At 41.5% G+C, this 27,427-nt stretch overlaps 2 protein-coding genes across 6 annotated transcripts in view; both read left to right on the top strand.

The window, feature by feature from the left end:
- The window catches only part of pigx (phosphatidylinositol glycan anchor biosynthesis, class X), a 46,173-nt gene that overhangs the window by 15,798 nt on the left and 2,948 nt on the right, over positions 1-27,427 (top strand). Inside the window, exons 5-8 of one of the 3 annotated variants that reach the window (XR_015759235.1) lie at positions 3,131-3,231; positions 6,690-6,852; positions 9,596-9,975; positions 20,992-23,326. Coding sequence is in view for 2 of the 3 variants with exons in the window: in XM_087993869.1 (XP_087849995.1) it covers positions 3,131-3,231; positions 6,690-6,852; positions 9,596-9,621 (290 nt within the window). In the remaining variant the exon portion in view is untranslated. Of the gene's footprint in view, positions 1-3,130; positions 3,232-6,689; positions 6,853-9,595; positions 13,085-20,991; positions 23,327-27,427 lie in introns of those variants that run through there. The other 2 variants (XM_087993869.1, XM_087993868.1) reach the window with 2 other exon arrangements.
- The window catches only part of boka (BCL2 family apoptosis regulator BOK a), a 49,402-nt gene continuing 28,716 nt past the window's right edge, over positions 6,742-27,427 (top strand). Inside the window, exon 1 of one of the 3 annotated variants that reach the window (XM_087993870.1) lies at positions 6,742-6,852. The gene's annotated coding sequence lies outside the window, so the exon portion shown is untranslated. Of the gene's footprint in view, positions 6,853-23,759; positions 23,899-25,707; positions 25,821-27,427 lie in introns of those variants that run through there. The other 2 variants (XM_043701730.2, XM_043701731.2) reach the window with 2 other exon arrangements.

Genomic DNA, 27,427 nt, shown 5'->3' on the forward strand with positions numbered 1-27,427 from the left:
AGTTCATCCACTTTACTAACACCTTTCACCCCAACCTTAAATCTACCTGGACCGTCTCAGATTCCTCCCTCCCCTTCCTAGACCTCTCCATTTCTCTCTCGGGTGACTGAATCAACACGGACATTTACTGTAAACCGACCGACTCCCACAGCTACCTAGACTACACCTCCTCCCACCCTGCCCCCTGTAAAAACGCCATCCCATATTCCCAATTCCTTCGTCTCCGCCGCATCTGCTCCCAGGAGGACCAGTTCCAATACCGAACAACCCAGATGGCCTCCTTCAAAGACCGCAATTTCCCCCCCGACGTGGTCGACGATGCCCTCCACCGCATCTCCTCTACTTCCCACTACTCCGCCCTTAAGCCCCGCCCCTCCAATCGCCACCAGGACAGAACCCCACTGGTCCTCACCTACCACGCCACCAACCTCCATATACAACGTATCATCCGTTGTCATTTCCGCCACCTCCAAACAGGCCCCACCACCAGGGATATATTTCCCTCCCCTCCCCTATCAGCGTTCCGAAATGACCTCTCCCTCCGTGACTCCCTCGTCAGGTCCACACCCCCCGCCAACCCAACCTCCACCCCCAGCACCTTCCCCTGCAACCGCAAGAAATGCAAAACTTACGCCCACACCTCCCCCCCTTACTTCCCTCCAAGGCCCCAAGGGATCCTTCCATATCCGCCACAAATTCACCTGCACCTCCACACACATCATTTACTGCATCCGCTGCACCCGTTGTGGCCTCCTCTATATTGGGGAGACAGGCCACCTACTTGCGGAACGTTTCAGAGAACACCTCTGGGACACCCGGACCAACCAACCCAACCACTCCGTGGCTCAACACTTCAACTCCCCCTCCCACTCCACCAAGGACATGCAGGTCCTTGGACTCCTCCATCGCCAGACCATAGCAACACAACAGCTGGAGGAAGAGCGCCTCATCTTCCGCCTAGGAATCCTCCAACCACAAGGGATGAACTCAGATTTCTCCAGTTTCCTCATTTCCCCTCCCCCCACCCTGTCTCAGTCTCAACCCTCGAATTCAGCACCACCTTCCTAACCTGCAATCTTCTTCCTGACCTCTCCGCCCTCACCCCCACTCCGGCCTATCACCCTCACCTTATCACCCTCACCTTAACCTCCTTCCACCTATCGCATTTCCAACACCGCTCCCCCAAGTCCCTCCTCCCTACCTTTTATCTTAGCCTGCTTGGCACACTTTCCTCATTCCTGAAGAAGGGCTTATGCCCGAAACGTCGATTCTCCTGCTCCTTGGATGCTGCCTGACCTGCTGTGCTTTTCCAGCAACACGTTTTCAGCTCTGATCTCCAGCATCTGCAGTCCTCACTTTCTCCTATTCACATTCTAGCACTGTCAAGATGAGGGAGGTGAGCTTCATAAATTCAAATCTGCTCAGTGTGGTATTAGTGAAGATCTGTCAGGGTTGTTCTATTACGTACATATTCCGCTCAGCTTATTAAACTACCAGTTCTTTTCCTATTGAGTATGAGTCTTGTTAAGAGTCTTTGATATAATCCAGCAATTTAGTTATTCTACATTCTGTTGTGAAATATGCACCTCCGGCATGAGAAGGAAGTGCTGCCACACGTTCCACAAGTGAACAAATGTTATCACCTTATTTATACCGATCCATTGACACTAAGAACACATACCCCCAATTCCTTTGAACAAGCACTTTTCTGCATTCTCTGCAGCAAATGTGTCACATTTTAGACTACACACTTTCTCAGTCTAGCCCTTCAAGCCCGCTCTGCCACTCAATAAGATCATGGCCAATCTTTTCATGGACTCAGCTCCACATACCCACGTTTTCACCATATCCCTTAATTCCTTTATTTTTTAAAAAATAAACCTTAGCTTTAAAAATGATTACATCAGAGACTGGATGTATAATTGGAGATGCGTGTTAGGACTCTGTCGAGGTCCTGATGCATTGATTCCATGGGATTGCTCAGGAAATTTCTACTTCCAGTGGGAAATTCCATTGCTCCCTAGGACATTTTGGAAAACGCCTGAGTTAAAGTTGGAGGTATCTCACAGTTCCAATGTACCTACATGGATATTTATCCAGGAAATATTAGACAGAAATATCCTTGCCTATTTCCTGGGTAACTGTTCAACTAAGCCACTCCTGCCAAACTCAACTGCACCCCTCCTCTACCTTAACAGCCTGACTATACCTAAAGAGATTATATTCCTGACCATCCCTTAACAACTCCTCGCCACCCTTTCGCATGTCCTGTCTGGTCACACTACCTGTCTTCTGTGATCCAAGTACCCTTGTGACTTGACTACCTCTTCCTGACCAGTTTAACTTCTGACAGTCCTACCCACCCATCAACGCTCTCTGTCATGCTCTTGCTCTCTCTTATAACCTGCTGGTGATTATGATCACTTTGGCACTGCAGCTAGAATTCTCCTGCATTGTAACTGCTTCTTTCTTTTTCTGTCAGCATGCTAGCAAGGAAGCAGTTCTTTCCAATGCAAACTGCTGAAATGTTTTAAAAGGGAGATCTTTAAAATACTTTTTTGGACTACATCCTCTAGTTCTGGTCTCCCCCACAAGAATAAGCATCAGTCCAATATTCATGCTGTCTGGTCTGACCTAGAATCTTTTAAGTTCCAATAAGAATGCCGTTCAATCTTTGAAATTTCAAACGGTATAATCTAATGGGGTGGCATGGTGGCTCAGTGGTTAGCACTGCTCTCTCAGCACCAGGGATCTGATTTCAATTCCAGCCTTGTGTGACTGTGTGGAGTTTACACATTCTCCCCATGTCTGCATGGGTTTTCTCCAGGTGCTTCGGTTTCCTCCCACAGTGCAAAGATGTGCAGCTTCTGTGAATTAGCCATGCTAAATTGCCCACAGTCTTCAGAGATGTGCAGGTTAGGTGCATTAGTCAGGGGAAATATAGAGTATTAGGGTAGAGGAATGAGTCTGGGTGGGTTACTCTTTGGAGGGTCGGTGCGGACTTGTTGGGCCAAATGGTCTGTTTCCACACTGTAGGGATTCTATGATTTCTATGGTAATCTGTTTGGTAAATCAAATTCTGCTTTGAAAGGAGGATCACCACCTCTTATCCACTTTCGTCTCTTTTTAGATAGTCCATTACTGGAAAGTTGGAAACTTGGTGTAACACAGGCTTCCTGCTCAGCAAGTAATCACAGTATCTGTAGCTGGCTGAATGTTAACTATCAGAATGTAAGTAGGTAACTTTTTAAAGAAATAGCACCATATTTTTGCAGGTGAATCTGTATTTTGTTCGTATTTTTTTTGAAAAAAAAACAAAATTGTTTTCATTTACTTATTGGACTTAAGATACAACCAATAATATTTCATATAAATATAATTGTAATGTTCCTATTACATATTACTTTATAACATATTATTGGTTTCAGTTAAGGGAAGAGCTTTGGTCTGTTTAGCTTATCCATCCACAACAAACCATTTGTATTTGAGAACCGGTCTGATTTTGTCGTCATGAAATTGGTTAAAGTTCGTGAAATCACCTTTTCCAGTAATCTGTTCACATTCTTGGCAACCCTTTTCTTTTTAAAACCCTCTTGCATTTCCTTGAATTTAATTTAAGGTAGCTATTCAAAATTTTCTTGATAAGTAGAGAAAGTATAAGGGTTCCAAAATGACAATTTTGTTGTGAAGTGTACCAGCTACCATATCCCTGAAATGGGGTGGCAAGCTCTGCCTAATGTTTGCCAGATCTATGCAGAGTGGGCAGATCATGGTGTTAATCAGTGTGCAATGTTGAATTGACATCAGCACTGCCATTTGGAGCACCAAGGTCCAGACAATGACTTCTCTTGCCCTTGTGCAGCTAAAATGATGTTATGACTGACACACAGGTGCAGCACACAAATACATGCATGCACACACATATGCACGCATGCAAACACAATATAAAGAGATCAGTAGCTATTTATTCTGGCTGTTGCTGCGATTCTACATATTTTTGGTCCTTTTCATATTTCTGTTCATATGATTGAAATTTGTTTTTGGTAATTAAAAGTTTTGTGGACAAATCAGTTCCTTTTAGACATGGGTGGCTTTTGTGTATTTCCTCTTGGCATTGAACAGGAGAATGTGTGCAGAGACTGCACAATAGGTAAAGCTGCTAACAGAGGGAGAAGAATGGGGAGAAGGTCTCTCAACAGGAGGTTATATCTGCAGAGGTTCTTCAGGGAGCAAATCTATTGTAGAACAAATTGCAGGAATGCTGTTAATATGGCACCCTTTGTGTACTGGCATCCAGAACCATGATGACAGAAATCTGAGTTTCCATGGCAGCAAGTGAGTTAGCTAGACAGCATTTTGATACTGCAGCACTCAGGTGACTGCTGCTTGTGCTGTAGTGGATGTTGAGACATTGGCCTTAAGACACTACATCACAGTTGATCCTAGTGTTGCATATGCTGGATTGTGGCCTCCCCTGACAAACAACACCACCTCCCGTTGCATTTGGGAAAATAGGGCTTTAAACCAAGTTGTCCCAAGGTGGTGCTGAATTCCTCCAAAGCTCCTTAACAATGAGCGCAGGCTTTCCAATTAGTGGAGCACTTTTGTGCTTAAGTAGTCTGGCCCAATAAAGTAATCATCAGTGTCCCAGAACTAGTGTGCAATTTCATCTTTGTTCAGTTGCTACCAGTGTGTTTTTTTCCCTCTGTTTAGAGGGTACTTGTACCCACTGTGTTACCAGAATTAGATGTCATTTCTATCCTCTCCTCCAATGACACCAAATATAGATGGGAATTCAAGGAGTGAAGATGACACAGAGTCTACAAAGGGGTATAAGCAAGTTAAAACTTTGCAACCTGTGCAAAAACCTGACAAATGTAACGTAATGTGAGAAATGTGAGCTTGTATGTTTTGGCAGGAAGAATATTATTTAAACGGAGAAAGATTGCTGAAAACTGCAGAAGAGTAATTTACGGGTCCTTGTGTATTATTATTTATTCACTTAGCACGTCAAGGTTCAGAAAGTAATAAGAAAGGCAAATGGAATGTTTGCCTTTATTTCAAAGGGAATTTAAAAAAGGGGTATAACTTAATCTATAAAAGCACGAGTTAGACCGCATCTTGAGTGTTGTGGTGCCCTTATCTAAGGAAAGATGTACTGGCATTGGAGGCAGCCCAGAGAAGGTTCAGTAGGTTGATTCTCAGTGTGGAGGGTTTTTTTCTTACAACGAGAAGTTGAATAGTTTGGGGTTACACTCACCAGAATTGAGAAAAATAAGAGGCAAACTTACTGAAACATAAAGATTATTAATGGACTTCACAGAGTAAATGTGGAATGGTTGTTTTCCCTTTTGAGAGCTTCTTAGACCAGATGGCATATTCTCAAAGGAATAGGTCGCCCATTTAAAACAAATTTGAGGAATTCCTCACTTGGAGGGTAGTGAATCTGTGGAATCTTTTACGGCAGTGGGCTATTGAGACTGGATTGTTAAATATATTCAAGGTTGACTTTGACAGATTTTTAATCAGTAAGGAAATCAGGGGTTATGAGGATAAGACAAGGAAGTGGAATTAAGGATAATAAGATTAGTTATAATCACATTGAAAGGTGGAGTAAATTCTGGGCTAACTGACCTACTTCTGAATCTATGAGTTATGGTCTTATGGTCTAAAATTACAAACTGCGTAGGCATTTAACTTGGCACCTACAACTGTGAGACTGAATTACAGTATCTCTGTCTTCATTAATTTCTTGATCTTCCGTTGCCTACTCAGATTCCAAATTGAATATCTGAGAGGGGAACAGATCAAGATTAAGGTAGTGATGAGGGCTAAGAAGTCCATGCTTGCACCATTATTATTTTCTTAATTGGAAAATGTTGTGATTTGAGAAATAGTAATAGATCCCCAAGCCAGTTTTGTGATGCTGATATTACATGCCTTGGATATTCTCAACTTTCTACGAAAACAGCACCACCAGGACAAAGCATGCCACTTAATTGGCACCCCATCCACTAACTTTAACATTTCCCAATGCACAGTGGCAGCAGCGTGTTCCAACTACAAGATGCACTTTGCATCACTCATCCTTTGATAATATCTTCCAAACCCATGACTTCTAACAACTAGCAGTAGATCCATGGGAACATCATCTCTTGCAAGTTCTCCTTCAAGCCTCATATCCTAACTTAAAGCTATATCACCATTCCTTTCACTATCACTAGGTCGTAATCCTGGACCTACATCCCAAAGACTGCAACAATTCAAGAAGACAGCTCATCCCCATTAGTTTAGGGATAATTAGGAATGGGCAATAAATGCTGTCTTAGCCAAAGATGCCCACCTCCTATGAAAGAATAAAGAAAAGACACATATTGAACTTGCTGAGTTCTGTGCCTGGCCATATCTCTGCTGTTTCAAACAGGACTCCATCAGGAATTGGGTCTCCTACTTTGGGAATTTATTTTTTGTGCAATTAACTATTTTTCATTTGTTTGTTGTACAGAAGTTAATATTGTGTTATTCTTAAAAAGAACTGCTGTCATATTGAAATACTTGTATTTGAAATTTAGAGCATGTGCTTATTAAGTATGGATGTGTTGTGACTGTCCTCTATCTTAGAGATTGCCAAGTCGCAGGATCACTTCCTGTCTCGGGTTGCTGGGTATCACAATTCCTTCTTTTTGTAGGTTGTGGAATCCCTAACACTACAGGTTCCTGTTGGACAGAAGAAGCATGTATTGGCTGTGGTCACTGTAACACTGCTTGTTACCATTCTGTGCTGTAGCCTGCTTATCAGAGCTGTGTGGATACATGGCGAGTTTGAACACTGTGATGAAATTCCATTAAAAGGTGAGATTTTCAGTCTTGGATTTTATTGGAATTGTTTGGAATAACTCATTGCTGTGGCGTCCCCGTTATATATTAATTAATTAATTAATACGTACACTCAGTAGTTCCAGCATATCTACATCCAATGAAGTTAGTATTGTATCAACTTGAATTCTTCAATCATCTTGTACATGCATGTTAGTGCAAAGTACATGCAGCTCTGCGCTGTTTTAGCATTCCCATGTGCTTGGAATATATCACTAAGGGTAGCAGAGAGTAGTGGAATTGCTCTGTGTACGAAGGATAGATTTATTCAAAACCAGAGTTCATTTGGCCCATTGTATTTATGCCAGCATTTTGATGGAGCTATCACTGTTCTCTCCTCATAGCTATGTAACTTTATTTCCTTTAAGTATCTATATAAAAATGAGTAAGCCATTCAATTCCTCAAACTTGTTTGGCTGTTTGTTGAGATGATAGCTGATCTATACCCTTACAAGAGTTCCAAACTCCTGTAACCCTTGTGTGTAGAAGTGTTTCTCAATTTCACTCCTAGAAGTTTTGGCTGTATGTTTTGGATTATGCCCTTACCCTGGACTCCAGCTAGGATAAATAGTTTCTCTATGTCTCTCTGTTTTCCTAAATATCTTTAAACTTCACTTGAATCAATATTCAATCTTCTGCATTCCAGAAAATAAAAGCCCAGTTTGTATAATTTCTCTTAAAAGTTTAAACCTTTATGTGCTAAATTTGCACTGCACTCTCACCAAGGAAAGTTGATCCTTCTTAAGCTGTGATGGTCACAATATTCAGAAGTGTGGTCTGATTAGGGCTTTGTTGAACTTAATTATGCTTGTAGAGTCATACAGCACATAAACAGACCCTTCAGGCCAGTCCATACCGAACATAATCCCAAACTAAACCAGTACCGCCTGTCTGCTTTTGGCATGTATTCCTCCAAACCTTTCCTGTTCATGTATTTATCTAGGTGTTTTTTTAAATGTTGCAACTGTGCCCACATCCACCACTTCCTCAGGAGATTCATTCCATGTGTGAGCCACCTTCTATTTTTAAAAGAAATTGCCCATCATGTTTTTAAAATCTTTCTCCATTCACCTTAAAAATATGTCCCCTGTCATAAAATACCCCATCTTAAGGAAAAGACACCTACCATTAACCCTCCCTATACTCTTCATGATTTTATACCTCCTATGCTCCAATGAAAAAAAGTCCCAGCCTATCCAGCCTTTCTTTTTAACTTGTATCTTGTCATGCCCAGCAACATTCTGCTAAATCTCTTTTGAACTCTCTCTAGCTGAATAATATCCTTGCTATAAAAGGGTGACCAGAACTTGATACAATACTCCAGAAGAGACCTCACCAATATCCTGTACAACCTCAACATGACTTCCCAACTGCTGTACTCAAAGGACTTCTATTCCCTTGTACTTATTCCTCTAGATATAAAGGTCAATGCTCCCTCATTCTTTTGAGTATTTTACTGCCTGATCATTGCATTTTAAGGAACTGTGTATTTGGACCCAAATCTCTTTGGATCTATACTATTTTTCCAAATCCTTTTGAATGCTATTATTACATCTGCTTTTACTACCCTTCCAAGCAATGCATCACAGATCACAGCAACTTGCTATGTTTAAAGAAAGGCAACAAGAACATTTCTTTCTCTCTAAAATTAGGTACAGCAAAAAGGACTGGTCTGTTTATCTTCCTATGCACATTCCACAAATTGCACGTCTCACTGTCTATTTCTGATACATAAGGAGGGAACTCATGCTTGGAATGCACTCTGGTTCTTTCGCTCAGCCAGCAAGCTTTTGTTGATTGTTTAAACCCTGTTAATGAATGGGATTTTTTTATTTTTATTGAAGTTATCCAGCTAATTAAGAGAATCTGCAATAAAATTGTCTGGCATTTTCATTTACTGCCACATAAGCTTTTATCTAGTGCCATTGGTTAGTTCCAGGCAAACTTTGGAGAAAAAGCTGTTTACATAATTTCTCTGCATATTTGTGCTGATCTTCTGCCAGATTTACAGTGGAAAGATTGGGAAGGGGAAAAAAAATTGTAAACGTTCCATGATCTAGTCTAAAAAGGAATAATTAAAGTCACTGTTAAGTTCATGAAAACTTGTCTGTGCAGCCAGAATTCAAAGTTTTGTCAGACAAAAGTGCAGAACTAGATAAATGTTCTTAAACCACCCGGGCACAGATTCTCTGGCATCCTCAATCTGCTATATATCAATTTTCTTGATGTTCAGAATGGCTGTAAATAGCAGCCTAGTGGAATTGAGGATTTCAGACATTAAGGAAGTCACTTAACATTTCTCAAATATTTCTTGTGTTTGGAGAATGTTTTCACATGCATGCCAGATCCTTGAGACCAGACAGGAAAGACCTGTTGAACTACCAATTTCACTGTCCCATAATGTTCAAAAAATCCTGTCTGAAAGACCTCAGGCAATTTTTGCACTAATGCAACAAAATAATTTAGCAGCTGCATGTATTATATTTTCTGCATTTTGGACTTGCTAAATCAGTTGTACATGGCTATAATGGCCAAGTTTTCTACAAGCGCTTTCCCCTAGTCCTCTCCCACTTGTTATCGAAAGGGTAGTATCCTGAGAGATATTTGCCCTGCTTTTTTTTTAAATTTGCTAATTAAGTAACAAATTAAGTGTTTTGTGAATAAAGTTACTTCTGAAATCTGAACTATATAGGTAGTGTTCTCTTTGTTTGCTTCCCAGGGTCTCCTGAGGGATCAATTAACTGAACATCAACCGGTCCTTGATGGTCTGCTCTTCTGAGGCCACTTTGATAGCCATGTGCAGAATGGTGTTGGCATGGGACTTGCTGCACTTCACTCTCCATCACTTTGCTTAGAGCTGAAATAGAAACTCATTTGTCCAAAGACAGGTGGATGGAATAACCGTCTCTTCCCAACACTCTTAGAATCCACATCTGAATTGTGTGGGCTCTCTTCCGATCTTCAGTTTCCTAACCTAATATGGATTAAATAATAATATGGTCTATAACACTAAACAGCTGGAATATACTTTTGAAGAACAGTGATGATATCCTTAACTCTGAGCCAGGAGGCATCGGTCCAAGTCCCACTGCTCCAGAAGTGAGTCATAACATCTCTGAACAAGTTAATCTGAAAATATCTGTACACATACTGCCTCAACAACAATGCAAAATACTGCAGATGCTGAAGATCTGAAATACAAATAGGAAGCGTTAGAGATACTTAGCAGGTCTAGCAGCATCTACGAATGGAGAAACAGATTTTAACACCAAAATGTGTGTGTGTGTGTGAGAGAGACTAGCTGGACCATCATTAATTTCTCTTGAGAAGGTCGTGGTGACATGCCGCCTTGAACTGCTGCAGTCCGTGTGCGCTGTAGGTAGAAGCATAATGCTCCTTTGGCGGAGATTCCAAGATTTTTAATTTAGTGACAGTGAAAGAACAGCGATACGTTTCCATGTCACAGTGGAGGGGAACTTACAGGTAGTGATGTTCCTATGTATCCACTGCTCTTGTCCTTCTGGTTTGTTGTACATATGGATTCGGAAGGTGCTGTCTGAGGAGCTTTGGTAAAATTCTGCTGTGCATCTGTTTCTCAATTCAGAGATGCTTCTACTGAGCATTGCTGGTGGAGGGAGTGAATGTGATCCCATTCAAATGGGCTGCTGTGTCTTGAATAGTTCCTGAGTTGTGTTGGAGCAGCGTTCATCCAGGCAAATAAGGACTATTCCATTACAGTCCTCACTTGTGCCTTGTAGGTGGTGGGACAAGCTTTGGTGAGTCAGGAAATAAGTTACTAATTACAAGATTCCTAGCCCCAGACCTGGTCTGCCTTGGAACTGAAAAGAGATGGAAAACTGTATACTATAGAAAAAGGTAGGGGTTAAGAAAGTGGCGTAAAGGAAAGGTCAGAGGAAGGTTAGACAATGAGCAAGGTTAGAGTTCAGCTCTGTTACAGAACAAAAAGCCACAGGTATAGTAATAGTTGTAAAGAAGTAACATTGATCCAGAGTAGCTGTTAATAGCAGGATGGGTCAACTATGCTGATTTAAAACCATGGAAACAAGAAGCTAGAGTGGTGGTAGTTGGGGTGAGTGGAAACCAGAATAGAGCTCATGATTACAGGTTGTGAAACTTAATGTTGAGTCCAGAAAGCTGTGAAGTGTCTAAATATAAAATGAGGTGCTGTTCCACCAACTTGTGTTGGGCGTCACTGGAACACTGCAGCGAATGTGAGCAGTAGGACAAGATGGTGTTTTGAAATGGCAGTGGACTGGAAGGTCAGGGCCATGCTTGAGGATTGAACATAGGTATTCAGTCAACATGCTTTTGATGTCCCTAGCAGAGTGGAGACTGCAATGTGACCTTGTGAGCAGCAAACATGATAGTTTCTGTCACGAAGTTAACATGTAAAAATTGTAAAATGGGGAAAGCATTGCAACATCCCTTTAAGAGATGGTGTTCTTTTCGGTGCTTAGAGATTTGAAAATGGACATCTGAAGAGCAGTTTAAAGTGCAGAGAGCATCCAAATTGAAGCGTTTTGTATCAAACAGCCAAGCAACATTTTTACCGAGACAACAGTTTAAATTCAGCCGATTAATTTGACAAGACACTTGAAGACTAAGGACCAATTGAATTTAAAATGGATTGTTTTGACACTGGGAAGCCAATCAAATTATAAGAACTTAATGTGTCATAGAGGAGTATGTAAAACTGGGATTTTTGAAAAATAGCAGACAACCACCTGCCATCTGAAGGGAGAGCCAAACTTAAGCTGCAGCGAAAGCAAGTTCGCCATCTGAGACACAAACCTGGCTTTCACACAAAATTACTAAGCTCTCTAAAAAGACCCATCAAAGGTACCACAGTATTTCCAGCTCAAAATTCTCTGAGGAATCATCAGAAGGAAGGTGTTTGTGACATGAGATCAACAGAAGGAAGGTTGGAGATAAAAACGAAGACATAAACTTTGCGAAATTGGAGAGATTAAGTTTTAATTTATTGCTTTCTTTATTAATTGGGTTTATACAAGTGGAACTTATAAAGTGGCAGGGAGTTATCAGGGAGTTTCTTACCTCTTAACCCACGTTAACAGATTATGAGGGGACAGCTGAATGTCTCTGGGTGTTTTGGATTTAATTATTATTAGAAGAGAGCCTCTACTCCCATCATAACCGATTTGAGGTTTGTGTGTCAGTTCATTATTGGAGGGGCTCGACCTCACACCCATATCAGTTGAAACAAGTGTTTCTAGTAAAAGGAATGTTGGTGGACTTGGTTAGGGCAGACAAACTGTTGCATTTCCTGCGACTGCATGAGAAAGGCTGTGGGAGAGGGATGAGGTTATTCAGGAGTGGGTCCAGGTAAACTCCTTTTGGTTTGCTGACAAAGATGGTGTGAAAGCGACCCTACATTAGAAAAACCAAATGCAGACTGGATGACTGCTTTGCTGAACACCTCTGGTTCATGCATATGCATGACCCTGACCTTCCCGTAGCCGGTCCTTTTAACAGTCTCCTGCTCGCCTGCCCACTTGTCTGTCTTCAGCATGTCGCAATGCTCCAGTGAATCACAGAGCAAACTGGAGGAGCAACATCTCCTCTTCAAGCTAGACACTTTACAACCTTCTGGGTTCAATATTGAGTTCAACTCCTTGTCAGCAGAGAGCCTTTTCACTCACACCCTCAACTGAATACTCGGAGATTGTGATAATACAGTAAATTTCTGGTGTTTCAAGTATATAGCTTTTGCTGGTTTATTGAGAGTGCTGGTTCACAAGGGGCTGGTTGAAACAAAGTTTATTGTATTGAAGAAGTGGTAGTCTATGGCTTGGTTAGATGGTTGGATGTTTCTTTGTGCAATCATTTCACTGACACTGATGCCCTTGCCCAGTGCATTAATGTGGCCCCAGAAAGCTGGGCAGGCACAGAATCTGCAATATTTCTGCATAAGTGAAACAGATGAATTTTTGAACTTAATCCTATTTGTGAAAATGTAATTACACTTGACATGCAAAAGGCTCAAGATATCTGTCTCCATCCTCTTGAAAGCTTTGTAAATAAGCTCTGTAGTGGTGTTACAAAATATACTGGGAAAATGGAAGTGCTGTAGCCATATTTTTGTATATTTTATCCTTCTCCACCTATGTCCTTGATCCAAAGTCTTACAAGAAGATTGTTATGCTCTTTAATAAATCTTTTGACATACCATCACAACTCTTCTGACATTTCTACCTTCATTGGATTTAATCTTCAGTGATGAAGCATATTTCTGTACATTGGTTCAGGTTGGCAGTTCCTGATGACTTATGATGACTTCATGCCCATTTTGATTCAGTTATTGCTTCTTCAGTAACAGCTGTCAGGATGTTGCTATGTTTTGAGTTCTATATGCACATCATTGTTACATATGTCTCCTTGGTAAATGAGGAAAGTCTGATTGCTCTGTCTCAGTGGGGTTCAGTACTCAAGTTTGCAAAGTGCTTCATCAGCCAAACTGCCTGAGATTTATCAGCTGGATCACTTATACCTAGACTTGCTATTGATATATTTCTCAATCAGTTCAAGAGCTTGTCAGTAGTGTTTTCCTTTCCCTTTGCACTGTGGTTCCTTAAAGCTTGCCAATGTTCAAGCTTCCTCTTTTTGCTCCACCTCAAATTTCCAATAGAATTCCCCATAATCAGTCATGAATTGTTAGTTGTACCTTTCTCTGAGTAACTTGAATTCTAAAAACAAATCATTTTATTCACGTGGTCATATATTTCTGTTCTTATTTACTGTGTTTTTGTCAGAGATATAAATCAAGTCCTGCCAAATTCCCATTTTCGGTTTGAATAATTTGTTTTATAACCTTTATTAACACCTGATTTCCACTCGAGTCCTTGTACAGTCTCATTATTAAAGCCCTCTATAAACAGAGATAAAAGCTCTTCCCTCCTAAGTTTATCTCTTTGTACTTTGAGGAAGCAAGTGTTGCTTGGATTGAGTAGGGCTAAAGATAGTAAACCATAAGCTATGACTTCACTTCTGTTCTCAATATATTTGAGTTTGGAGGAGAATATGAAGGTTTGTTGAAGATACTAAATAGAAGGTTTGGCAAACACCAAGAAAGACTAACAGACAAACTGGGGGATAGCAATTCAATTTAATATAGAAAAATATGCATTATTTTGCTCTCATAGGAAAGACATGGAATAGAAAAACTAGAAAAGAGGTTGTATTTATTTAGCATCTTTCAAATTCATAGAGCACTCCGAAGTGTTTCATAGCCAATGAAATACTTTACATCATGCCTGTCGTTGTAACACATACGTATGTATGAACATAAACTATTATGAGCCAAAAGGGGCCATTGGGCCGGATCTCCAGTATCATAGACTCATCTGATTCAGGCCTCTCATGGCTGACTTTACTGTGGTTACAACTCTAATTTTCTGTCTGCCCTCTATATCCTTTCACACCCTTGTCAATGAAGCATTTAACTAACTGAGCCTTAAAAATACTTAGTGATAACTCACACCTCCACATTATTGAAACTTCACAGCTCAGGCAATATTCTAGTAAATCTCCTGTTCTACTCTTAGGTGCGTTCACATCTCTCCTATAATGTGAGTTCTGGAATTGCACACAATACTCTTGCTGTTGCTAACCAGCATTTCATACAGTTCCAGCATAACCTCCCCACTCTTAAACTCTGCCTCAACTAATAAATGTAGTTATACTATATGCTGCCTTAACCCAGCACCAATTTTTTTGTGGCATAGCAAAATCCCAGAAAACGTAATGGAATATGAATGGATGATTTGCTTTAGTGATGTTGAATGACGAATTAATAGCAGTTGGGAGACTTGGAACAGCTATTCAATGGAAAGGAAATGCAGGATGTGAATAAACAGCATTCAAATAAATAATTACGATGATGTTAGTAGGAGCAGATAACTTTCACATAAGTGGCTTAAGTGCAGAAGTATAGATTTTAATAATGAATTTGTGCAAAGCAATGGTGGCCACATTTGGTAGTGTTTGCAGTTTTGGTAGCCTCATTGTTAAAAGAATTTGAAAGCTATGGAGAGAATGAAGCAGATTCATAAAATGGATGCCAGAAATTAAAAGATTGTGATTTGAGCTGAACTCTCTGAAAATAACAGTGAATGTCTTCACTTTTGACTATGCGATAGAAGGCCATTGAAGAAGTAGCTGAAGGTGGTTGGATCTAGGACACTCCCCTGAAACAATTCTGCAGCAATGTCCTGGGGTTGAAGTAATTGGTCTGTAACAATCTTTCTTTCTGTTACCTATGACTCCAGCCAGTTGGATTGTTTTGCCCTGAATGCCATCAATTTCAATTTTACTGCAGTTCAAACGTAGTTTTTAAGAGCATCTTCTCATTTTTCAGTTCCTTTTAAGGAAATTCATGCTACGTTGATGTTTTTCCTTTCATTCCATATTTCTCATTCTGTTATTGTCTTTATTTCTACTGTACATATTTTTTCTTTTTTGTATAAAAGTACTTAAAAATCATAACAATGCTGTTCCACTGGATTCCACTCCCCTGCACTGTAACACGCAGATGCTACAGCTATAAACCTGCTGTGTTTCTGACTGATGCAAAACTAGCTTTCAGCTCTATTTTGATGCAGCATGCATCCTGACTAGAAATGTGTTTCACCTGAGTCATAGTCCATTTCTCCACTGCGTTGAAGCTTATATTTTGCTGCTGTTTTCTACAGAGTCTGAACTCTCTGCTGGACCATCTTAATTCCAGTATCTGGTCTTGGTGTCACTTCATAGGACAATAAGAAATGGAACAAAAATAGGACATTTGGCCCATTGAATTTGCTCTTCATTCATTAAATTCATATTGGTTTACTACCTCAGCTCCACCTTCCCACACTGACGCCACACCTTTTGAGTTCATTAGAATCCAAAAATCTGTTATCCTTTGTCTTGAACATACTCAATGTTCAAAGCTCTTTAAGGTTGATAAATCCAAAGATTTACAACCCTTTGAGTAAAGAAATGTTTCCTTGTCTCAGTTCTAAATGGCATGTTAATATTCTGATATTATGATCCTTCATTCTACACCTTCCTACTGCGAGAAACATCCTCCTTTAAGAGTTGTATATGTTTCAATGATATCTCTTCTCATTCTTCTGAACTTAGCCTGGTCCATTCAATCTACCTCATCTCAGTATCTGTTTCATGAACTTTCCTTGTAATTTATCCTTCCTTCAATCAGGAGAACAAACTGTGCACAGTCCTCTAGATGTGAACTAAATAAGGCCCTCCGCAACTGTAGAATTATCCTTCTGCTCTTCCTCTCCAATTCCTTTGCAATAAAAGCTAAATTTGGTTTTCTAATTTCTTGTTGCACTTCCATGTTAACTTTTCATGATGTGTACAAGGATATTCAAGTCTTTGCCAATACCAATATTTCTAAGACTTGCAAGGTTGAAAAGGTTGTTTTCCTATTTTTTGTGCTAAAGTCAATGATTTCAGATTTTTTTCCTTATTATATCGCATCCACAATATACTTTCCCACACATTTAATCCATTCATATCCCTTAGCAGCTTCTTTATGTCCTCCCCACACTAATGTCCCACCTAGTGAATTTGGATACATTGCTAATGCCACCTCATACAAGTCATTGAACTGGATTGTAAAAATGAGATCCAAATGTTGATCCTCGAAGCAATTCAAGTTCAGCCTGCCAAGTCAAAATGCCCAATTTCATTCCTATTCTGTTTTTTATACTTTAATTATAATTCCATGTGAATATATATCCGTCAATGCTATGCGCCCCAATTTTGTGTAATTGCTTTTTGTGTATTCGTTTTAAAATAGTGATGGAAAAGGATAGACCAGACCTAAAAGTTGAAGTTCTAAATTAGAGAAAGGCCAATTATGACGGTATTAGGCAAGAACTTTCGAAAGCTGATTGGAGGCAGATGTTCGCAGATAAAGGGATGGCTGGAAAATGGGAAGCCTTCAGAAATGAGATAACAAGAATCCAGGGAAAGTATATTCCTGTCAGGGTGAAAGGGAAGGCTGATAGGTATAGGGAATGCTGGATGACTAAAGAAATTGAGGGTTTGGTTAAGAAAAAGAAGGAAGCATATGTCAGGTATAGACAGGATAGATCGAGTGAATCATTAGAAGAGTGTAAAGGAAGTAGGAGTATACTTAAGAGGGAAATCAGGAGGGCAAAAAGGGGACATGAGATAGCTTTGGCAAATAGAATTAAGGAGAATCCAAAGGGTTTTTACAAATATATTAAGGACAAAAGGGTAACTAGGGAGAGAATAGGACCCCTCAAAGATCAAGGCGGCCTTTGTGTGGAGATGGGGGAGATACTAAATGAATATTTTGCATCAGTATTTACTGTGGAAAAGGATATGGAAGATATAGACTGTAGGGAAATAGATGGTGACATCTTGCTAAATGTCCAGATTACAGAGGAGGAAGTGTTGGATGTCTTGAAGCGGTTAAAGGTGGATAAATCCCCAGGACCTGATCAGGTGTACCTGAGAACTCTGTGGGAAGCTAGAGAAGTGATTGCTGGGCCTCTTGCTGAGATATTTGTATCATCGATAGTCACAGGTGAGGTGCCGGAAGACTGCAGGTTGGCTAATGTGGTGCCACTGTTTTAAGAAGGGCGGTAAAGACAAGCCAGGGAACTATAGACCGGTGAGTCTGACCTCATTGGTGGGAAAGTTGTTGGAGGGAATCCTGAGGGACAGGATGTACATGTATTTGGAAAGGCAAGGACTAATTAGGGATAGTCAGCATGGCTTTGTGCATGGGAAATCATGTCTCACAAACATGATTGAGTTTTTTGAAGAAGTAACAAAGAAAATTGATGAAGGCAGAGCAGTAACTGTGATCTATATGGACTTCAGTATGGCATTGGACAAGGTTCCCTGATTAGCAAGGTTAGATCACATGGAATACAGGGATAACTAGCCATTTGGATACAGAACTGGCTCAAAGGTAGAAGACAGAGGGTGGTGGTGGAGGGTTATTTTTCAGACTGGAGGCCTGTGACCAGTGGAGTACCACAAGGATGGGTGCTGGGTCCTCTACTTTTTGTCATTTACATAAATGATTTGGATACGAGCATAAGAGGTACAGTTAGTAAGTGTGCAGATGACACCAAAATTGGAGGTGTAGTGGACAGCAAAGAGGGTTACTTCAGGATCTGGACCAGATGGGCCAATGGGCTGAGAAGTGGCAGATGGAGTTTAATTCCGATAAATGCGAGGTGCTGCATTTTGGGAAGGCAAATCTTAGCAGGACTTGTACACTTAATGGTAAGGTTCTAGGGAGTGTAGCTGAACAAAGAGACCTTGGAGTGCAGGTTCATAGCTCCTTGAAAGTGGAGTCGCAGGTAGATAGGAGAGTGAAGAAAGCGTTTGGTGTGCGTTTCTTTATTGGTCAGAGTATTGAGTACGGAGTTGGGAGGGCATGTTGCGGCTGGACAGGACATTGGTTCGGCCACTGTTGGAATATTGCGTGCAATTCTGGTCTCCTTCCTATCGGAAAGATGTTGTGAAACCTGAGAGGGTTCAGAAAAGATTTACAAGGATGTTGCCAGGTTTGGAGGATTTGAGCTACAGGGAGAGGCTGAACAGGCTGGGGTTGTTTTCCGTGGAGTGTCGGAGGCTGAGGAGTGACCTTATAGAGGTTTACAAAATTGAGGGGCATGGATAAAACATTTGATTTTTTTCCTGTATTTTACCGGATAGGGAAGATGTTAGGTTAATATTCTTTGTCACAGTCAGCCAATACAACCTTTGATGTCAAGGGCTGTCACTCTCACCTCACCTCTGGAATTCAGCTCTTTTATCCATCTTTAAAACAAGATTGAAATTAGGTTAGGAGCTGAGTGGTCCTGGCAGAACCCAAACTGGGCATCAGTGAGTAGGCAGTTGCTAAGCAGGGTTCCTTGGTAGCATGGTTGATGACATTTTCCATCACTTTACTGATGATTGAAACTGGACAGATTGGGCATTAATTAGATGGGTTTACTTGGTACTGCCCAAGTACCAAGTTTGACCTAAATATTTTCATAGTTTTCCTGTCTTAGCAACCAACAGCTTTTCATCCTTTGTTTTAAGTTCATCATCCGCCACTTCAATTCCTCTGAGTTCACTCTGTCTGTATAAACTCCTGTCACCACTTTTGAGACACACCTCGATTTTATTATCCTTCATGGTCTCTTTACTCCTGTGCATCAGTCACATAATGCTGACTGTGATCACTTGCTTGTGACCTTCAACAACCATATCCCTCTTCCCATGACCAACCCTAATTTCCTACTGTTCCCCAGATAAAAATTCACCAGGTCACTTTCACACTCCTAACTATTGAGCTCTTTGGTCCTCTATTTGCAATAACAATTCTACTCAATCTTACTTGCAGCTCTACCTTTGATGCCCTTGATCCTAATAAAAACCTCCTTCTCCCACTCTGCTCATTCCACCTTTAAGCTGTAAGGCTTCTGTCCCTGCTTCCGCATGTCAAGGAGAAGAGGGTTGCTCATTTATGATGGACAAATAGTTTAGTCATTCATCAACAAATCTGCAAAATCACTTCCACAGGCCAGAATTGTTCTTGAAATTGAAGATGTAAAATTTGGATTTGTTCGGGTAGCCCAGCAGCTCAGTGGTTATCCATGGTAATGGACAAAGACCTGGGTTTGATTCCACCCTCTGGCGACTCTGTAATATTCTTCCCATTCCTGGACATTCCCAAAGATGTGCAGATTATGGGGACTGGCCACCTAAATTGCCCCGTGGTGTCCAGGGATATGCAGGGTTACAGGGGTGGGCCTGGGTGGGATGCTCTTTGGAGGGTCGATGTGGAATTAATGGGCCAAATGGCCGCCTTCCACACTGTAGGCAATCAGTGACTCTATGATTTTAGAGTGCCAGTCAGGACCAACAGTTTGGGTTTCGAAGCGTACACAAACACCGATGGAGAAACAATGAAGCAGGATGAACTAATTAAGAAATGGAGAAGGCCATTGTCACATTGATGGTTCCAAACCAGCCCCCAACCCCTGTAAACCTTTTACGCAGAATACATGCATTTCTTTTACTGTCTCTGGAAAGGACATTACCAAATCTCTGCATTGCAGTTACTGTGCAGGAACACAGCTATCAGCCCACTGCAGGCCGTTGTGCTATGTCTTTGCCTATTTAATATCATTACATTGTAATTGATAATGAAAACATATATAAATTGTGCTAATTTGAACTGCAGTGGAGAAGCACCTGGACTGTCCAGCATTGGCTCCCCACAGGTGTAATAAAGACATGACTTGACTTTGTAACTCAATTCCGATTATTGAAATTTTATAACACAGTATTTCTCAGACCATGGTTAAGATCCCATGAGAGACAGAAACTAAAAGCAGCATTGACAAAACACTACTTTGGTAGCCAACCTATACTCCAAACAGAAAAGATCCTCCATTTAACATTTAAAATGACTGAAAAGTACATCTGTGAGGGGGAATTTAAGTGGCCCCTTAAGTAGACACTTTATTCTCTAAGAACCAGTCTGAAGAGGCTCCTTATCCCTTTTACAGCGTGATAATTTCTAATCCTTGAATTGATTTTCATAATGTGGTTCTCTGGAGCTAGCTTCCTTCCTCTATCCAAAGCTAGTCAAATTTTCCAGCCTCATTTAAATCCTCAGTTTTGATCTCTTCAATAGTAAAACAATTCAAACTTGCTGATTTTATCTTTCATCACCCTTCTTCCCCATCTCTTGCAGACTGTAGCCTCATATTTAAAAATCTACGATTAGGTTTCTGTGTGTCACAGTATAGTGGTATTATGGTTTTGTTCTTGTACTTGTAATCCAGAAACTTAGACTAAAGATTTAGAGATTTGAGTTCAAGCACTACCATGGCAGTTTGCAAATGTTAATAAAAAGCTATTAAAATAGTAATGACCTCAGTGCTCATGGATTATTGTGAAAATCTAATTGGTTTATTAATATCCTTTAAGGAACTTGTTGTCCTTTCCCAGACTGGCCAGTATGTGACTTCAGTTGTGTAGGAATATGATTGCCTCTTAATTGGCACTGGACCTTCGTATTTTCTTCAGCCACAAAGAGGTCACACCCAAGCCACTAATCCTGGCAATGTCCTCCTTAAGGACAGCACAAACCTTTGCAAAATTGGGATATTCAAGGAACAACCTGTTCAGATTCATCTAACACCAAACCCAGGTATGTCCTAACCAGCAGCTGGACAGATTCACCAGAGGTGGCAGCATGGAGCAGGGGTGGAATTCCTCAACATTGACTCAAGAATCCGTAAGACTCGTGGCATTAGATGAAATATGAGCAAGGGAAACTCCTACTAATTTAACATCTACTGGATGAATCCATACTCCTATATGCTGAACACCAATTGATAGAAACACTGAGGATAGTAAAGGAATAGAACGTATTTTGGGTCCGGGCTACAATATTGATTATCAAGAATGGCTTGGTAACATGACCATTGGTTAAGCTGGTTGAGTCCTGAAGGCCATATCTGCCAGACTCAGACAGGTGGTGAGAGAACCAATAAGAGTAAAAACCTACTTGGCCTTGTCCTCCTGAATCTTGCCTGTCCCGGTAGTTATAGGAGGACTCGTTGCATCATTCCTAGTGGATACTAGGTCCTCACTTCACAATGAAAATGATCTCCATTGTATTGTGTGGCATTGCCACCCATTGTAAAGAATGGATTCAGTTCAGAAGTACAGCACCAAACTGGGCATCGATCATCATCAGCAGAATTGTATCTATAGCCTCATGGTCCATCATTTCCCTCGCTCTACCATTGCCATCAAGCCAGGGGATGAACCTTGGGCAGTATAGGAGAAACTGCCAGCAGTAGCAGTCTTACTGAAATATGTTATGCTAACCTGATGAATCAGTACTTGTCTATTTGGTAAACCAGGACTCCACACATGCTAAACAGTGAAAAACAATGTGCTTTTGACAAAACTGGGTGGGGGGAGGTGGCAAGCATCGACCTATTGGTGGTGTCACTGGACTAGAACAAGATAAGATTCTGGGGACCTGTGTTTGAATTCCACTACAATAGATGGTCGTAAATTCAATAAGAATCTGGAATTGAAAATCTAATGATGACCATGACACTATCCTCAGTTGTCATAAAAAGCCATCTAATTCAATTAATATCCTTCAAGGAAGGACAACTACCTTAATTGGTCTGATCTACATATAACTCCAGACCCACAATGTGCTTGACTCTTAATTGCCCTCTGAAATGGTCTAGCAATTTCAGTTGTATTCACAGCTAGCAAGTCTCAAAAAAAACAATGAAACTGGATGGACTACCTGACAGCAATCTGTAAAGGTTGGAACCAACAGTGGCATATACAATCCTGCCGACTCTGTAAAGTGCTTCAATGGGAGAGCTGTCTCACAGACTGACATAGCAATTCTTATAGAATCTTACAAGTAATGCCCCAGATACCATGATCACCATCCCTGGATATGTCTTGTCGCAGTGGAAGGAGAGATCCAACAGGGATGGTGGCACATTGATATATGGGAGAGAGTTCCTCTTGGAGTCTGGAGCCCATGAATCATGCCATCAGGTTAAATATTGGCAAGGAAAACTCCTGCTGATTACTACATATGAAGTCCCTTTGGCTAATCGATCAGCACTGCTTCATGTTGAATACAACTGAAGGAGGCAAGGGCACAGAATATTCCCAAGTGGGGACTTCAATGCCCAGTGCTAAAGTTGTTCAACAGCAGCATTACGGATTGGGCTGTTTGAGTCTGAAAGGACGACCTGCACCCAATGGTCTTTCTGTTCAGCAACACTCCCCAGCACCTTACCATTAACTGTATCATTTATTTTGATCTGAATACTATGTGCAATTAAGATAGGCAGGGGGCTATCGGGTGTAACCCTTGTTTCTCCAATTAAATAAAGAAGCATTAATTTTGCTCTTTTACCTTTTTCCTCCATTGATCTTATTTGTTTTTTTTTAACTTGTGTATGCTCTCCCACTCTGGATATTATTATGTAAATAGCTGCCCTGTAATGTTGCAATATCTATCCTCTTGCTTTGTAAGCTTACATTTCCCTTCTCCCAAACCCTCCCTGCTCTAATTGGTTTAAAGCCCTCTCTGCAGCTCACTGTCCCATCAACTTTGAAATCTGTTCCACTTAAACTGATCTTTGAACTAGACATTTAATTCTGTGGATCCGATATGCATGAGTAAACTCCATGTGAATATGTGTGCCCCATATGACAATAAAGCTAATTCTAATTCTAATGTGAATGTGCCCTGTGTGTTGTATACGCATGTGCGTGCTTCTGTTCAACTGTGTTATGTGTGTATGTTTTATATTTCCTATGTTATCTATAAATAAAAATTGTGTATAATAAAACCAACGTGTCTTGCTTTAATTTCAAACAGATCCACGCTCTTAACCTTTGGACAAAACATTTCGCGTTTTAAAGAACAAATACCTTCTTGATTTTCAATTGGCCAGAAAGCGGCAGTGTGTCTTCAAGAAGCAGTCTTCCTGTGTTTAGTGTGAGATGCCGAGAGTGAGTGAGTGAGTGACTGAGAGAGAGAGAAAGCCTTGTTTTGTAATGCAGGGGTTCTGTTGTCTTTGTGCGTGAAGAGGGTTGGTGAGCACTTGAAACGGTGGATGTGGTTGGAGCTTCTGATCACAACGCATTATCTTTTCCATAAATGGGGCTGCTTGCGAAAGTTGCTGGAAACCCGGAGGCATTTTAGCAGGGCTTACAATCGGATTTATTTGCTGTAAAAACCGTCTCACCATAAAAGGGGAGCAAGCCGAGAGGGAGAGGCAGCGAAGGGGGCGGTGCAAGCACATCTGCAACTGAATCACCCTGAAGGAACAGCCGCGAAAAAGGGCGAGAGTGAGAAAGATCAACCACCCTTTACAGTCAGAGGCTCCTTGAAAACAGGGCAGGAAGTTTAATTTGCAGCACGTCCCGGAGCAGAAGGTTAGTGTGAGCCAAACCCTCTCCATTGCCTCTGCTTTAAGCCATGTTGCTAGGTCGATGGAAAAGCAGTCTGTTCAGCATTGCCCCATTCTATCTCCAAACTCACCTGGAGTCTGCTGTACCTCACTCCTGCCTCATCTCTCTAACCTTTCCTCCTCCCTCTGTCCTCTCCTTCATCTCTCCCTCCCCCCTGTCCTCTTCTCCGTCATTCCCTCCCCTCTAGTTCCCGGGAGCTCCGCCGCTGCTGCTCCATCTGGATTTTGAAGATTTCGCGTTTTCCAGATCCCTCCCCTTGGGGGGCATGTTTGGGGTGGGGTGGTGTTGGTGAGAATTTGTTCCTCTGCAGACGTTGTTGGACGGCTCCTAGTGTCATAGGCTAGCGCCTCTCACATTCCTCCTTGTGGGTAGTTTGCTGGGATTGAGGCTGTTTCTCTTTTCATTTTCTTTCATCTTCGGATTGGAAAAGAAATCCACTCACCACTCAATGGGTTTAATGGGTTACTTATGCAGATCCTTTGCATGCAGCTTTTTAGGTTTTGCATTTGTTCGATTGTTTTTCAGTGTTAAGTTTTTGATGATGGCTGTACCGTTAATGCCTGTCTGAACTTTGTTGTGGATTTGACTGGCTTAAGTTTGGTGCTGGCATTTGTTGTTCATTTTGTTCCACTTCCAGAGAGTCTTGGATGAAAAAAAGCTTTCAGCTTGTTTGAACACGAACTGAGTGACCTCCCAAATTGTAACCATTTCGTGTATCTAATCGCCCAGTTGTAGCAACATCTACTTCTTAAATCTGCAATGAAAAACACAAAGTGCTGAAGAAACCCAGCAGAGCTGACATCATTTGTGGAGAAAGAGAATTAAGAATTAATATTACGTCTAAGATAATTTTAATATTTTAATATCAATGATTTTAATATCAATGTCCTAGCCTTAAACCTTTCAGACAAGGCAATGAATTCCAATCAAACACATCTCTGTTAAAAGAGAAAAAAAATCTGGTATCTGCAGCTGTGGCTAGGTGGTAGCATTCTGGCCAGAGATGTTCACTTACCACTTCACTGACTAAAGCACAGAATAGAACTTTAAACCTGGATCTTGCTAACCCCTCTCCCTTTGAAAAGGATGGGATTTCTTTCTGGGTCTCTCAACCAATATTTGTCCCTCAATAAGCAATCACAAAAAAAACATAACTGTCACTACTGTGTCAGATGCTTGAATTGTTGTTAAGCACTTTGAGACATCAGGAAGTGAAATGTGCCATACCAATATAAGTTCTTTCTTTGAAAATTGCACTCCACGGCCCTTACCTTGTGCTTTCCTATAATGGAAGAAAGTGAGGACTGCAGATGCTGGAGATCAGAGCTGAAAATGTGTTGCTGGAAAAGCGCAGCAGGTCAGGCAGCATCCAAGGAGCAGGAGAATCGACGTTTCGGGCATGAGCCCTTCTTCAGGAATCCTGCCTGACCTGCTGCGCTTTTCCAGCAACACATTTTCAGCTTTCCTATAATGACCTGGATTTACCACATCCTAGAAATGGTGGAGGCCAAACATTGAATGTTTTCAAGAACGGGTTAGATATATTTCTTAGGGCTGAAGGGATCAAAGGGTATGGGGAGAAAGCAGGAGCAGAGTACTAAGTTGGATGATCAGCCATGATCACATTGAATGGCAGAACAGGCTCAAAAAGGCTGAGTGACCTACTCTATTTTCTATGTAAACATAGATAGCTTATCCAGTTCTTTTGAGCCTGTCTTCTGATGATCCCTACTATCTTCACTGTTCCCTGCATTGCCCTTTATGTTTCAGTGACTAGATCTGCTCTCCAGGAAACCTAACAATGATAGTGCCTAGCTTCAGCATTGCCTTGGAGTTCCAACTCAAATTTGGAAAAATATAGCGAATGGAGCTCGTCACAAGTAAAGGTGAGGTAATACATCTCAGCAGGGGCAAAAAAAGTCACAAGGGGTCACTTGTAAAGTGCAACTCAAGGAACTAATGAATTTCAAGAGTACAAATGTACCAATCACCAAATGTTGTGCCATAGGTTAGCACTGCAATAAAAGAAGTAAACCAAGCACTTGGTATTATTTCCAGAGGGATAAAATTCAGAAGTAGGGAGATTACATAAAACCTGGATCAAACCTTGGTTTGCCCACACTTAGCAGCATTACATGAAGTTCTGGTTGTTGTATTTTAAAACGGTCATAACAGCAGGGGAGAGGGTGCGAAGAACTCCAAGTGTGCATGTATCAGGAAAGGATGTTTAAAACATTATTCAACAGGATATGAGAATCACTACAATATTTATTTCCCGTCTCCAATTGCTCTCAGAGGCCTTCCTGAACGGCTGCAGGCTGTGTACTGTAGGAACATTCACAATGCTGTTAGGAAGGGAGTTGCGTGATTCTTATCCAGTGAAACTGAAGGAAGGGTGATATATTTCCAAGTCAGGATGGCTTGGAGGAGAACTTGCAATTGGTGGTGTTCCTATGCCCCTGACCTTCTAGATCCTAGAGTTCACAGGTGTGGAAGGTGTAATTGAAGAAGCCTTGGTGAGTTGTTACAATGCTTCTTGTAGGTGATATGCACAGCAGCCACTGTGCATCATTGCTGGAAGGAATAAATATTTTAAGGTAGTGGTACTGCTCTGCGCCAGATGTAAGGGCACAGAGGGAATATGCACCCAGGTGGTTCAGGATGTGGGGTGTGGGTACCTGAGAGACTTTCTGGAACCTGGATCCGATGTGGAATTCTGAGCAGGAGCATGCCCAGTTTGGAGCACACAGCTTGCTAGGCTGTCCTCCAAACCATACTCAATGTCAGCTCCAAGCACCGCCGTTTTCAGGCAATGGATGGCATTGGCCATGAGCTTGGTGTCCATTGCCACCCTGCTTTCCAATTCCTGGGGGAACATCTAGCCCAGGGCCCTGCCACCCAGCACATCCCCAACGCTGGTCACCCCCACAGCCAAAGCCCTCCCCTTCTCCAAGCACTTGAACCTGCAATATTAGAGATATAGATTCCTGATCGGTGGGTTTCTGCTGATTACCGCTACTCCTGACAGAATCGACCATATTCCAGATATTGATCAGGTCCTCATAAAAGACCCTTGTTTTCTATGAACAGGAGTTGCATGTTGTAATTGAAGTCTCACACCTCAAGACGGAAGAAGTAGGTCACCAGGGTGCACCATCTAGGAGGTGGCTTGACATAAAGGTATCGCTACAGGGTCCGAAAGCAGAAAGTTGCCACGTAGGTGTGGAGGCACACTAGCAACTGACCATCTTTCTCAATGGGGAGCCTCTGAATTTTTCCCGTGGCCCAATACATCTCTTGTCCTAGAAGAAGTAAACCAACATCCTCTGGAATTTTGTAATAGAGCCAGAGGGAGGGATCAAAGGGACCAGGAGTACTATAGCATGGAGGTCACCAGCTGGTTTATGACCAGCACATGGCTCCCGTAGGATAGCACTCAGAGCTGTCTTGTCCAGTGGCCTGGACGAGCCAAGACTTTGGCGTCCAGTTCCTG

The sequence above is a fragment of the Chiloscyllium plagiosum genome, unplaced genomic scaffold, assembly GCF_037043375.1.
Source record: "Chiloscyllium plagiosum isolate Xiang-an unplaced genomic scaffold, Cpla_swu_hap1 HiC_scaffold_13, whole genome shotgun sequence".
Lineage (NCBI taxonomy): Eukaryota > Metazoa > Chordata > Chondrichthyes > Orectolobiformes > Hemiscylliidae > Chiloscyllium > Chiloscyllium plagiosum.